This window comes from Phaethon aethereus, assembly GCF_964289735.1.
Source record: "Phaethon aethereus genome assembly, chromosome: 19".
NCBI lineage: Eukaryota > Metazoa > Chordata > Aves > Phaethontiformes > Phaethontidae > Phaethon > Phaethon aethereus.
The window spans coordinates 776,451-790,619 of record NC_138595.1 but is presented as its reverse complement, the minus strand read 5'-3'; the positions used below and the strand labels follow the sequence as shown (position 1 = coordinate 790,619).

Below are 14,169 nucleotides of genomic sequence, written 5' to 3'. Positions count from 1 at the left end.
AGACCCCAGGCACGCCGTGGGCAGGGCAGGCACGGCGGCTCCGCAGCTGGAGCTGGGCGATACGGGGCAGCGGGAGGTCGGGCTCCTCAATGATGCTTAAACTTTAGTTCAAGGCTTCCTTCAGCGTGGAAAACTTGGCAGGGAAACCTACGGAAAGCCTGGTGTGGAAAAAGTGTGTAGGTGCTACTCCGTATTACTCAGGTAATGTAAGCTCCCCAAAAGCAAACGCTGAGGTCTTTTTTTTCACGCGTCTCAGAGATGGCCGCTGCTTCTCACGTGGCAAGACACACGGGCCCATCTCCCTGTGGGTGCTGTGGCTGGGGGAGAGGCCGGCAAAGGCTTTGGCTGAGGACACGCCAGGGGACCAGTCTCCACAGGCAAGGCTGGAGGCTCCCTGTTTCACTACTGGTTCTTCGTTTTTATAGTCACGTAATTAAAGCAATTAAAAGGCGATTACTGGCTTGTTCTGCTCTACAGCAGGATTAAAGGGCTCCAGAAGCTTTTGCAGATGGCACAGGTTGTCCTTTCGGAAAGGCGAGGCGGAGCTGGGCGCCAGCAGCATGTGCTCACTCCCTCCATCCCTCGGTCCCCGCGGCGCTGGCACTGGCAGAGCCTCTGCGGTCGAGGCTGCCTGTGTTGGCACCCCAGCCGGGCAGCGGCAGAGGAGGATCCTGCATCTTGCCTGGACGCTGCTTTGCCAGGCGCGGGGAGCTCCAGAGGTGCCAAACAGAAATAAATTCCTGTGGTCTTCAGGCTGGGGGCTGTCTGTGGACCCCTGGGTTTGTTCATGCGTCTGCTTGTTTAGAGCTTCCCTGTGCCCCTGCTGCCGCTTTGGGCTCAGCCGCTGGTGGCTCCTGAAAGGCAGGGGCTGGCTATGCATTTGCTGACATGCAGGAGATGGAACTGGAGATGCCTGGGAGAGGAGATGTCAGGGATTAAGGAGCCATCAGCTTGATGAAGGGAAACCTGGGGAGACTTCGTGGTTGGGAGGCAGAGACCTGGTCCTTCTGGAGACATCAGCTTGGTGCCCTGACCGTCGCCGTCCGTGTGGTGGGTGCCAGGCGGTCGCTCAGTGCTGGTGTAGCCGAGCACAGCGTGAGTGCGTTGGGTCGATATCCTTGGTGCTCATCCTGCTCTGACCTGCTCTTGGTAGACTTTAAGGTGCTTCCCAGCGATTTGTCAAGACTCGGTGTCACGGAGAGGGACACTAGGGGTAGGTACGGGCGTTGGGAGCAGGGACAGGAGCAAGTCCCCGGCAGCTGAGACTGCCCATGCTTGTCACGGCTGCGTGGGCGTTTTGGCTGACGCAGTTGTGTCCTGCCTCCTCCCCGGGTGGCATTGGGACAGGAAGGCCCTGTTGGTGCTGGTGCCGACTCTGCAGCCCCTGGGTCAGCAGGTTGCGTTGTCCTGAGCTGACTCTGAGAGGATTTATCATTGGGATTTGTTCAGCTCCTTTGGAAGGGCTGTGGCTTTTTTGTACATACGGATTTCCAGCTGGAGAGGTCAGATTTTCTGCCTTCTGCCCAGCACCTGGTTCTTGCTGCAGCTCTCCCAGGCGAGTGCCCCCTTAAGTAGCACAGTGCATCCCGCCGCGGGGCCGTGCGTCCTGCCGTGTGCCTGTGCATCCCACCACAGGGCCGTGCATCCCGCCGTGTGCCTGTGCATCCCGCCGCGGAGCCGTGCATCCCGCCGCGGGGCCGTGCATCCCAGCAGGTGCCTGCCTGTCCCCTGCAAACTCTCACCCGCTTCCTGCCCAACCTGTTTCGGGCACTTTGCCTCCCAGGGGAGCCACCCTTTGAAATAACAAAGCAGCAGTCCTGCCGTGCCTCTGGCTTGGGGAAACATTAACGAAGGGAGGTGTCGGGGCTGGGGAGGGATGGCCGGGCTGGCGCTTGGCCACTCTTGCTGGGCGCCCGTGACGAAGTCGGTCACGGCAGCGGCCGTGGCTGTGCGGCCGATGCCTGGGGTGATGCCGGGAAGATGATGGATTTCTTACGGGACCTGCTGGTGAGTGCCCACCGACGCGCGGGGCGGGAGCGCTGGGGAGGGGTGCTGGGCAGCGCCCTGCCCCACTGCGCTCCATCCTTGGCGGCTCCCGCCTGGTGCATGGTTTTCTTCCTGGGTGTCATTGTCTCTGGAAGCCTTCAGAGCCGGCACTTCCTGGCTGTGCTGCAGCTTCTGCTCTGAGCGCTCCTCGTCCGCAGGTACCCGCTCGCTAAACTCGCCCCAGGGTGTTGGGGCGGTTGAACACTGTGTGCTCCAGCCGCGCGACTTCCGCGCCGGGGTCCTGCCTGGCACGGCCGGAGAGGGACCCTGTACTTTTCCGTGTGGAAGCGCTGGGATGTGACTGTCCGTCCCTCTCACGCTGCCAGCATCGTGTGCTCGGTGGTGAGGAGTGAGGACGTGTGAGCAGGAATAGCAACTCTACCGTGCTGGGTTGAGTATTTTGCATTTCTGGGGTCATTAGGAGAAGCTCCTGGGCAGGTTTGTCCTGCCAAAGGTGGCTGGGGAAATGGCCGTCCGCTCTGGTGTTGCTCTGGTTGCGTTTAAGATGCAGTTTTAAGATGCGTTTAAGAAGCAGATGCAGGTCTGGCGTGGAGCAGTCTGGGCGACCCAGCGGGGTGAGCGTAACCTTCCCTGCCGGCCGGGCCCACGGCAGGTGACATTGCTTCCCGTCGGCGTCACAAAGCTGTAATTGTCTCCACTATAATTACCAAAATATTTGTGGCACAGTGAAGCTTGGCGTTAAGCATGCATAAATCTCTAAAGGGTGCAGACTGCGTCTGCTTTATTAAATGCATGTGCGCATTTTCTACCAGAACTTACTGTCGCGGCGGGACCTGGTGCTGCTGCGCCGCGCGGTTCTCTGCTCCGGCTGCTGGCAGAGTGGGGCCTGGAAACTATTTTAATTGACTCAAAGAGCATTTGTCCATTGCAGACACCTGAAGAAAAAACAGAATCTAAAACAGGCTCGAAAGAAGGAAAAGCCTTTTTAAAGCGCTCCCAGCTTTGGGCACAGCGCTCTTCTGAGCCCGGGGTTCGTTCTTCCTGCCGTAGGCGCAGGAGATAAAAACGGGGCGTAGTCGAGAGCTAGAAACACAGCCAAGGCTGCCGCTGCGCCAGGGCAGCCGCCGCCTGTGCTGGCAGCGTCTTTCCCCGTCCCAGCTGGTGTCACCGAGGGCAGTCACTACGCTGCCCGTGCCGTAAAGCTAACCTTTGCTCGCCACATTAAAAGAAAATCTCTCTGAGATTTTCCCTGGTCTTTGTCTGATTTTAATTTCTTCATTTCCACCTCTGTTTTCTTCTCTCTTTTTTGTCTTTTGAGAAATTCAGTCTATTCTAAGAGCTCACTAAAAATCACCCCCCACAGCCCCCGCCCCATGCCTTTCTCCTTGGTACCGTGACTCCTCCTGCCCCGAATCTTGCATCCCTCTGCTGCAAACCGTTTCTGATAGCCGGCAGCAGCGGAGCTGCGGATCCTGCTTTCCGGTCTCCCTCCTGGGCCGACTGCGCCTGCCGTGCCCCAGCCCCTCCTCAGCCGTATGAGCGTGAGCCCGACCGCTGCGGCTGGAGCGCGGTGAGTGGCCGGGAGCAAACAGGGAGTAGAGGAGAGCTGGGGGAGGACGAGGGAGCGGAGGGACGGGGCTGCTGCTTCACGTCTCCAGAAAAGCCACTTACTAGTTTGCTGGGAGTGCCCCAATATTTACAGCCGTAGCTTGAGTAGGTAATTTATCTGTGTGTACTGAGAGCAGGAAAAGCCGGACGAGGGATCAGGATCGTCCAGCTGAAGTTCAGCAGTTGCTGTGCCGAAGGTGCGACCCCGGAGGCGCCCGGTGAGTCGGGAGGCCGGTGCTTGCTTGCGGAGCACCGATTTCCCTGTGGCTGTGCACGCTGGTGGGGCCGTGCCCGTGCCGGTCGCTCGAGTCCAACCTGCGTCTGCTGCGTCTGAACATCCCGGCAGGACCGAGCGGGAAAGGCGGCCGCGGCCTGCGAGCCCCAGAGCAGCTCAGCGGCACGCCGGCTGCGCCAGGACTGCGGCCCTTTGGCAGCGCAGGTAGATCAGGGCAGGAAGGGGGTTTCTTGAAGTATCCCCTTACCGGGGGAAACGCGCGCCTGAGCAGGACAGACGTGGCTTCAGCAGCTCTCCTGGAGAGGCAGCGACGGGCTCTTCCTGGTCTGCGTTTGGTTCTTGTCCCTGAGCCCCCCACGCTAAGCGTTGCCAAAGGCACCTGAACCGCACGCGCCGCAGCGGCTTAGGATGCTCGGGGGGCTGCAAAGCCCCGCCGCACCGGCACGGCTGGGGGCCGAGGCAGCAGCCCCCGGGCTGGGCCGCGGCGTGCTGGCGGAGCAGGACGAGCTCCCTGGCTGCTGGGACCGGCTGCTCTCCAGAGGAGCCACGCAGGATTTTTAATTGGAGCCTGGGGCTCGCTTAAGCTCTTCAGTTCGCTTGGCAAGTAGGCCGTTAACCCCGCACGGGCAGCCCGGCCCCGCCGGCAGCAGCATTGCCGGCGTTCCCGCAGCCGGTGAAACGCAGAGCCCAAGGCTTGCACCTTGCAAGGTGAGGGACGCGGGGACGGCTGCTCTAGGAGCCTCATTTGCCAGAGTGTTTATTTGCTTTTTTGGGTCGATCAGTCTGGGCCTGTTTCATTTCAAAAGTAAAGCTTTTTGCTGCTGGTTTGTGTGCACAGACCCCCTCCTGCTGGGGCCCCGCAAAGCAGCCGCAGAGCCTTGGGGGCCAGGCATACGCACCCCGTCCCGCTGCCCGCAGCAGCGCCGGCTCTGCGCCGTGTCCCCGCAGCAGACCCCGCGCCCGCAGCCCTGCCAGGCGCCCCGCGGCACTTGGCAGCCGTCTGCGTTTTCTCCCCGCCGGATCCCTGAGGTCCAGCGCCCGCTGTGCAGGAGCGAGCAGCGCGTGGTGGAGCCGGGCAGGAGCGTGGCCGCAGCGGTGCTGTCCTTCCCTTCCCTCCTGCCGGGCTGTCCCGCGCCGTGCAGGGCAGGGTTGCTCCGGCGGCTCTGCACTCCCTTTGGCGTCTCTAGCCTCTGTCCAAACTGTTACCACACCGCACACGGAGCGGGCTGGGGTGCTGCCGGGGCTGAGCCTTGCTGGTGACGGTGAACTGCAGCGGCAAAGCCCGCACTCTTGAGTCGGGTCGGACGGGAGCTGTCGTGGCTGCCAGCCGCCCGCTTGTGAGCGGGGAGCGGGGCAAGCGCCGCAGCGTCACTCGACCCGTCCTCTCACGCTTTTTTGGAAAGGAAAGGAGGAGTTGTGGAGGTGGGGAGCTGCTGCCGCTCACTGCTCTGTGTGCTGCCCGTGGCTGCGGTGGGGTCCTTGGTGCGGGACGGCCAGCGGCTCTGGGAGCCGGGGGCTGCTGCGGGGCTCTGTTCCCGCCTGGCAGCGGGGCTGGGTGAGGCGTCTCGGAGGCACGTGCCACCGGTTATAGAGACATTCCCTTCCTCCGGTTCCTGCTGGGGGCCAGAGCCAGCATGCCTGTATGGGGCGGGGGGTCCCTGCCTTGATGTGGCGTGGGCTGGCTCTCCTCGTGTGTGCTTCCGTCAGACAGGAGATTTCCCTCTTTTCTTTTTCAGTCTGCAGAATTCTTCGAAATGCTGGAAAAAATGCAGGTGAGCAGCAGCAGCAGCAGCGTGCCAGTAACGCGGGACATTCCCCACCCTGCAGAGGCTGCAGGGATGGAGATCCTGCAGCACCTCATACGTTTAACGTGCTGGGAGGCCTTGTACGACCATAACGTGGTTTGAGTTGTGCTGAAGACCCCAGCGCTGTGTGAGCCCCGATGAAGGGGGCACGGCAGGCGCTTCCCAGCTCAAACCGTGCAGAAGCGAGCTGCACAGAAACGCCCCGGCGCGCCGGGGGGAGAGCGGTGGTTTTGGCAGCGTCTCCCTCCAAGGTTGTTCCGCATCGACCTGAGCACGTTTGCAAAAGGAGGTTTAGGGGCGCACGCTCCAGGACATGGTCCCGGTACTCCCCGGTGAAGTCAGCACGCCGCTGCCTGTCTTTGCAAACGGCAGGCTCTGGTACAGAGCGCAGCTGGGTCTAGCGCTGCCTCAGTACCCCTCGGCTCAGGGCAAGGTATTCTCTTGTCCCACACTAAAACACACCAGAATCTGCCCGAGGAGGAGGGTCGGGGGACCAGGGTGTCCCCCGGCATGTGCCTTGTCGCCGCGGGAGGGGCGCGGGCAGGCGGCGCTTGCCCCCGGTGCCAGGACGCGCCGTGCTCCCCCAATGCGGTGCTCTCCGGCACGGCACGGGTGAGCGCGAGCAGGGGTTGCCGTCCGCAAGCTCCTGCCTGGGGCAGGCACCGTGAGACAAGCGAGGCCATTGCCCTGCCACACGCCAGGGCCGTGGTCGCCGCTCCGCAGGAAGGCGGTGCAGGGATTTCCGTTATGAGCCCCTTCTGCAGAAATTGAGATGAAGCTGCAGTGGGATATGGGGCATTTTGAGTTTGGTGCTGCGCTGGCACCTGGGAAACGATAGTCCTACCTTACATTCAGATGTTTTCAGCACAGTGTCACGGTGACCCAGGTCTCGTCCTACCACATCCCTGTCACCCGTTTTCGCTGCGTTACGATGGGGTCTGTCCTGGCACGCCGGCAGCTCTGCCCGGCTCGTCCCAGGCAGAAACCCCCTCGTCATGCCACTCACCCCAGAGTGAGTTCACAGTACCGATATACCCTTGTGGTTTCATCTGTGTTGTTGAAAACGTGTTCCTTTGTTCCTTATTTGTTCTATTCGTTTTGCTCCCAATAGGCACCAAAACTTGAAGAACAGAGGACTGGAAGCCAAAAACATAAGGTTGGTTGCGTTTTGTTTCTTGCGTGGATCTGTTTGAGTGTCCCTCCCTTATCTCAGGGCTTTAATGTGTATAGTCAAAGACAGTCACTCAAAGGACTAAAAAGGATTTAAACGTTATTTAAAAAGAGGGCACTGATTGAATTGCAAAGAAGAGGGGGTGGTGTCTGTACATCCTAAGCCAGCTTTATGTCCGAACCTGTGAGTTTCAGCGGTGAGCTGTGTAAAATGGTTGGGTTCTGCCGTAGAGCTGAGAATCTTACACCGATAGTGGGGACCCCTTTGGAAAAGGACTTCCCCTGCTGCTGTGCTTTCCTGCAGACCCAGAGCAGGGAGGGGTCCCCGGGCAGCGCGGTGGCACCGCTCCCAGGGCGGGCGCCGTCACCGCGCACGGCGGCCTCGCCCGCCGTGAGCATCGCTCTCGGTTACGGCCTGGTGCTCGGTGCATGCTGTGAGGACGGGAGGGCCCGGTGCCGCGGGTCGTAAGGGACGGATGGTGGGGAGCAAACAGTCATACACAGTGTTTTAATTCCTTTTTCCAGGAAGACTACATCCCTTACCCTAGCATCGATGAGGTGGGTGCCCTGAACCACCCCGAACGCCTTCTGGCGAATGCGTTTCCAAAAGTGCCGATAACAGGGGCGTTGGTGGAGATCTTGTGTCCAAGAGGAGCTGCACAAAGCACGTCCCCCGTCCCCACCTTTGCCGCTGATGCTTTTCCTCGGTAGCGCATGTGCCCTCTTCTAGGGGAGAGAGAAGAGGTGTCGGAGAGGGGCTGGATTAGCCCCGCGTGGGGCTGGGGCTGGGGCTGCTGCAGGAGGAGGCAGCGGTGGGGCAGTACCTAGGGCGATGAGCACCCCACGCCCACACCCCGGTCCTGCCCGACCCCTCACAGGCGCGTGTCTCTGCAGATCCTCGAGAAGGGCAGCCCGTACCCGCTGATCATCCTGCCCCAGTTCGGGGGATACTGGATCGAAGACCCGGAAAACCTCGGCACGCCCACCTCGTCCGACAGCAGCATCTGCGAGGAGGAGGAGGAAAACCTCAGCCCCAGCACCTATGGCTACAAGCTGGAGTGCAAAGGAGAGGCCAGAGCCTACAGGAAGCATTTCCTGGGGAAGGTGGGTGCCCCCGCCGCAGGGCACAAGCCGTCGGCTGAAAATTGCACACCCCCCAAGAAAGAAATCCTAAAATTGTGAGCAGAATGGGCAAACCCACAACTTCGCTCTTTGCAAGGAGAGGAGGGCACTGGCGGGTGGCCAGCCGCGGCACTGATGGCCGTGCGCCAGCCTCTGCCCCCGGGGCCCCGCGGCTGGCAGGGCCCCCCAGGCCAGCCCTGAGCCTGCCCCGTCTGTGGGCACCTGGGGCTCGGCCGGACTTGGGGGACACGGTGCGGCAGCCGCCTGCGTGCCCTCTTGGTCACAGCCTCGTAATCCTCTTTCTCCCTCTGAACAAAGCTGAGAGCAGAGTGCTAAAGTCCACGGGCAGAGGGATTAAAGCCCTGGTCCCCGCAAGGAGGGGGTGCGAGCGTGTGTCCCCCAGGGCGGGAGGGTGTCGGGTTGGCAGGCGAGTCCTCTGCTCCCGGCCGGGGCGTGGGGCAGCATCCTGGCCGTCATCGAGCTGCCTCTCCTGCCACTAACGCACTTTCTTCTGTTTTTAGGATCATTTAAATTTTTATTGTACAGCCAGCAGCCTCGGAAATCTGATTCTTTCTATTAAGTGTGAGGAGGCAGATGGCACGGAGTATTTAAGGATTATACTCAGGTATGGAAAACAAAAAAAGCTCTGTTTAACAAAATATTTTCTCTTTGGGAGTCCCTTGTTTTGTTTATACTGTAAATGCCAGAGCCGGGCTGGCAGCACGCAGGTCACGCATGGAGGGGCTCAGGGTGGGATCAGAAGCGGCGGCATCATCCTTTTACTGTTTATGCACCGGGACTGCCTGACCCCCGATAATGAACATGAGACTTTGATCTGTTGCTAAACCTGCTGAAACAGAGTCTAAACCTCTCCGTGACATGGGATAATACCAGTCACATCTACCGCCCGCCCTCTGTAAGCTGACAAGTCCCAGAGCATCTGAACTATTGTGTCATTTCCCTCCAAACTATGAATATTTTAAGAGCTGCAGAGATGAGAAGAAAAATTGAGCCTTTGCTTACTAGCCAGGCCCAACAAATCCTGCAGAACATAATTTCCCAACAGCCGGCAGAGCATCGCTGCGTGCACGCCACGGGGCTGGTCAGCGGGGGGCTGCAGCCACCGTCTCTTTGCCTTAGATGCTCCCTGATGTCTGCTCGTTTCTTTTTCTTTCCTAGGTCCAAAGTGAAGACGTTGCACGAGAGGATTCCCCTGGCAGGATTTAGCAAGCTCCCTAGTATCCCCCAGATTGCAAAGGTAATATGCTGGACTGGGCTGGGATACCTGCAGCAAAGCCCGTGCGGCTGCGCCTGGCGTGTTGGGTGGCGTTGGGCAACGTTGGGTGGCGTTGGGCAACGTTGGGTGGCGTTGGGCAATGTTGGGTGGCGTTGGGCAACGTTGGGTGGCCTTGGGCGGTGTTGGGCAGCAGTGCCTGGGCTCTCGGGTCCAAGGGTGCTTGGCGGGTGGTGGTATGTGCTGGCCCCGCTGTTGGTTTCCTGCCGATTCTGGGCAGGTCACTGGTTGATATCTGGGAGAAGAGGTGAGGAAGTGGCAGTACCTTTGACCCATGGAGAGGCCTGGGACTTACCTTGCTGCATCCTGTCGAGTACCAGCCAGGCCATGGGGCATCCTGATGAGAGGATGCAAAGAAGGAAGCTCCTGCAGTCGGAGGCTGGATTTGCCTCCTTTAGAAGACATTGGCAGCCTTGCCATGGAGTTTTGGCAGGACAGAGGTTTCTGCTCCGCGCGCCCCAGGGACCCAGCACTGACTGCTCTTTCCTCTTGCCCACAGGCCTTATGCGATGACGCCTCTGGACTGAAGTTTAACCCAGTTCTGTACCCCAAGGTGAGGTAACTTACCCAAGTTGGTCATGTATTTGGCAGAGAAGGTCAGATAGGGTTAATTCTCTCCTTTTCTCCAAGATCCAACGGCTACTTTGGTACAGAACGTGCTTATTTGTGCTGCATCTTTTGAGCTCTCTACCTTTGTTCCCGTCTTCAAGGGGGATGTGAACAGTGCGGCAGTGGCAGGCCGTGTGTGCAGCTGGGCAGCAGGGTAGCTAACGGCATGTGCATGCCACCATCTCATCCTGTCACCTGGCCACCAAGAACTGATGGCACTCTGGTATTAGTCTGCTCTTGGATCTTGGGAAAGGAAGGGAAGGCAACTGTCTGTGGGGCATCAAACCAGCCTGGATCTTGGTTTGGTGCCTTAAGATTTGTTTGAAACCCGGTGAGGCAGGTTGAGCCCGTGCTTGAGAAGCCCTGCAGGAAGAGGTGCAGAGGTGGGTGGGCCACTGCGGGCGTCGGAGTGTTTTATCTGGGTGGCAGTCCCCACTGGTGACGTACCCGGACTGACTCGTTGCCTGCTCCAGGATCGCTCACGTGTGCTCTTGTGCTGCCGCAGAGACCAGCTCCCGGGAAGTTACAAAGCAAATCCATCATTTTCAAGTACCTTTTATGTGGAAAATCTGTTCTGTGGCAGGCACAGCAGTAAGTTATAAGGCATTTTCTCCACCCTTTGATGTAGCCAAGGTCAAGCCGATTTTGTTCCTCCATTGCCATTATTGGTGTTGCGATCGAGCCCTTATCTGGAAGTTTGAGAAGAGCCGATGCTCAGCTGGGGAAGACAAGCATCTCTGCCTCGGTCCCTGCAGAATGGGGCTGGGACTGCGGAGCTGGGGCACTGCGGGAACTGCTGTTATTTGCACACAGAGGGCCCCAGACTTCCCCCAGAAAAGCTGTGAGAAGTGGGGGCTCCCCGCACCCCCCGCCACGCCTGGGCGCTGGGGCTGCAGCTCGTGCCCGCCTGAAGCCCACTGGCATCCAGGCGGACTGTCAGCCGCGGAGGCTGCAGGGACGCTGGTAACCAAAACTGGGGCCACTGCTGAAAACTTTTGGCTTAATTATGTGGAAATTCGGCTTCTGCCCCCTCCCGCTCTGTCGGGCACTGCTTGGCCGTTGCCGTACACCGCTGCAGCTCTGGCGGGCTGTCCCCCGCCGCCCACCACGAGGAGCTGTACCGTGGCCGGCGGGTGATGGCGAGCGCGCCGAGCGGAGCTGCGAGCCTGGCCAGCAGCACGTGCCGAGCAGGGTTTGCTCCTCTGGACGTCCTGTTTTGCACTACCAAATTAAATAATCCGTATTTTGTTTTACTGCAGGCGTCCCAGATGATAGTGTCTTATGATGAACACGAGGTCAACAACACGTTCAAGTTCGGTGTGATCTACCAGAAGTTCAGGCAGGTGAGTGAGCCCCGTGCCGTTCTCGTGGAGCACATCCCCACTTGCCATAGCTCTGTGTTTCACAGCTGTGGGACCCCTGAAGCTGAAATTCGGTGCTGCAGTTAATTCTGTCACATGCAACACGTGTTACTGGGTGTCCTCACTAATAATGCATTTCTTATTGCTTGGATGTTTCCCCGACTCATTAAAAAATGATGTGACTGAAAAAATACAGTACGGAAATCAGCCCACAAGCTGCTAAAGGGAAAAGTGGATGTGAAAACGGATTTTAGCAGGCATGGTCTTTTAATCAGATGTATGTTTAGACAGTGAAACAGTTACATTTATCTTGGAGGACTGTGGGCTATGAAAACAGGCGTTTGCTGAAAATGCCGTCATTAGCCGAGGGACTCCGGATGGGGAGTGCGGAGGCAGCTGAGTCTTATAACTCACCAAAGATTATTCTGACAGGCACTCTAATTATCTTTACATATTGCATTTTATTTCGGATTGAGTAACTCTGGCAAGGCCATAATGAAGGTCTCAGTGTTTTGAAATGTAGCACGCAAGGGGTGATTAAGGCTTGGATTTTCCAATGGAGATTTTCCAATCTGCGTTTCAGTATTTCCTGAACGTTATCCTAAGGCCCCTTGCTGTTGGTCAGAAGTCGCTGTCAGCACCTTTACCTGTGGGTGCCTTGCTGGCTGAGCGGGCTGCGAGCGGCCCGCGGCCGGGGCCGGTGGCCGAGTGCGGTGGCGCCGGCTGGGGAGCAGCCGGCGGCGGCATGCGGTGCCCGGGGACGAGGTGCTGGTCCCGGCGCCGGGGGGTCGCACACCGGGAAGGTGGCAGCAGGCGGGCGGGCAGGGAGAGGCGGTGTGAGCAGGAATCGCCGTCAGAGCTGGGGTGGGACGTGTTCCTTGTCGCTGTGGCAGCTCTTGCTGGTAGCAAGGTTTGATTATAAGAAGTTGCTCGGGGCAGGGCGACGTGCGGGAGGCGTGTTTCGAAGGGACCTTTCACACTAGCGGTGTCTGTGGTCTGGTCGTCGTGTCCGTACCACCCGTAGCATGACAGAGGAGCAGCGCCGGGAGGTCCCCGGGGGCACAGGGCTGGCCCGGTGGCGCGATGGCCGCTGGGGACGGCGGCTTTGGTTACGCTCGGCTCAGGCAGTGCGGGGGCCTCTGCAGCTCCGTCAGACCGACGCCACGGTGGCAGAGCCGTGGCCAGACCCCGCTCCTTCCCGCCGGGAGCCGGCGTTGGCGGGTGCTGCGCAGCCTGGGCGGGCTGGCTGCTGGAAACGGGCAGGGCTGGGGCTCTCAAAGGATGCGCCTTGTGTTTTGTAGACCCAAGAGGAGGAGTTGTTCGGCAATAATGAAGAGAGCGCTGCCTTCAAGAACTTCTTAAGTTTTCTGGGAGACACCATAGCACTCCAGGACTTCAAAGGGTGAGTTAAAGGAAAAGAACGATTTTACAAATACATTTAACAAGAGACTATGTCATATGTAAAAATATCTACCGTGCGAGAACAGAAGTCATCTCACTCATGAGCGGGATGTACAGAGCAGAAGCAAATATAGCTTTGGCTTGTTTTTCAAAGCTGGGGGAGTTTTCAAAAAAAAAATTGGAGCTGCCAAGAGAGAAAAACTTTCTTTCCTGCAGTTTTAAGGTTGTGAGAAAATCTGGCTATATTCAGCCGTAGATAAAAGGAACTTAGCATGGAAATGCGCCCTGTCCGGTGTTGCGGGTTCAGCCCCAGCCGACCGGCACTGCTCTGCCGCGCACCCTGAATTTCAGACGGGTGCTGGTGATGCTTGGTTACAACACATGACGCACGGTTTGTTCTTTCTCGTTTGCTCGCTACTAGATAAAGATAAATGAGATGGTTTGTTCTGTCACCCTGTCCCCTGACAGCCGCCGGCAGTCTCTGCTAAGCCTTCAATTAATATTTCTTCATTTCTCCCCGCCTTTCCCTTCATCTCTAGTTTTCGAGGAGGTCTGGATGTCAGCCACGGGCAGACGGGAGCAGAGTCTGTGTACACGGTGTTCAGGGACAGGGAGATAATGTTTCACGTCTCTACAAAGCTGCCTTTTACCGAAGGAGACACACAACAAGTAAGGGAGATGAGCTTCCTCGCACAGAAGCGTCCGAGCCGGGATGTGCTGGCGCTGCCCTGCCCGGCGCCGCCAGCCGCCGAGCCCCAGCGCTGTGGCATCCTCGGCTGGCGGGTTGTGGCCGCGTGGCTCCCTGGCGCGCGACAGCCTGCGCGCCCGGAGCCGCTGTCTGCTCCCGAGGAGCAGAGCCGCCTGGCTTTCCCGACCAAATGTTTTCCGTTTCCGCTTAGCTCCAGAGGAAGCGGCACATTGGCAATGACATTGTGGCAATTATCTTCCAAGAAGAGAACACGCCATTTGTCCCAGACATGATCGCCTCCAACTTCTTGCACGCCTACATTGTTGTGCAGGTGGAAAACCCCGAGGCGGATAACACGGCATACAAGGTGAGGGGGATCCCGACTTGCACGTGCCGATTTTTGCTTCGGTGTCTCAGGCCGAGGCCTGGAGGCGGCTGCCCCGTGGCTGCCCTGCGTGTGCTCAGCGATACAGCCGGTGTTATACCTAACTGGAGTAGGTATGTGTATGTTAAACGTACATATATATACACATATATTTATTTATGCAGTATGGCGTAGTGTGTGTATATACATGCATATGTGTATAAAATCTGTGCATGTATAATAGCATGCTCATTTACTAAATATTTTTGATGCTACTTGGTATTTGAGTAAGCCTCAGAACAGCTCATAGCCGTCTAACACATTGCTCAAGTGTAGGTAGCGTAAACCCTGTTCTCCCTCTTTTTTCTGTGGAGAGATCCAGTAAGACGTTACTTTTCAAACCAAAAGCACATTGCTTAGAGCCACAAATGAAAACTGAATTCATGGGAAATAAATGCAAAAAGCTGTGGAGGGTTAACCCTCTCGTGAAAGCGGGAGTGGTGAC

At 58.3% G+C, this 14,169-nt stretch overlaps 1 protein-coding gene across 1 annotated transcript in view; it reads left to right on the top strand.

The window, feature by feature from the left end:
* The window catches only part of RAP1GAP2 (RAP1 GTPase activating protein 2), a gene marked incomplete at both ends in the record, with an annotated part of 76,242 nt that overhangs the window by 53,367 nt on the left and 8,706 nt on the right, over positions 1–14,169 (top strand). Inside the window, 11 exons of the mRNA XM_082008710.1 lie at positions 5,587–5,622; positions 6,767–6,811; positions 7,351–7,383; positions 7,720–7,929; positions 8,469–8,572; positions 9,127–9,205; positions 9,741–9,794; positions 11,110–11,193; positions 12,513–12,613; positions 13,152–13,281; positions 13,512–13,667. Coding sequence (XP_081864836.1) covers positions 5,587–5,622; positions 6,767–6,811; positions 7,351–7,383; positions 7,720–7,929; positions 8,469–8,572; positions 9,127–9,205; positions 9,741–9,794; positions 11,110–11,193; positions 12,513–12,613; positions 13,152–13,281; positions 13,512–13,667 — 1,032 coding nt within the window. The remainder of the gene's footprint in view (positions 1–5,586; positions 5,623–6,766; positions 6,812–7,350; positions 7,384–7,719; positions 7,930–8,468; positions 8,573–9,126; positions 9,206–9,740; positions 9,795–11,109; positions 11,194–12,512; positions 12,614–13,151; positions 13,282–13,511; positions 13,668–14,169) is intronic.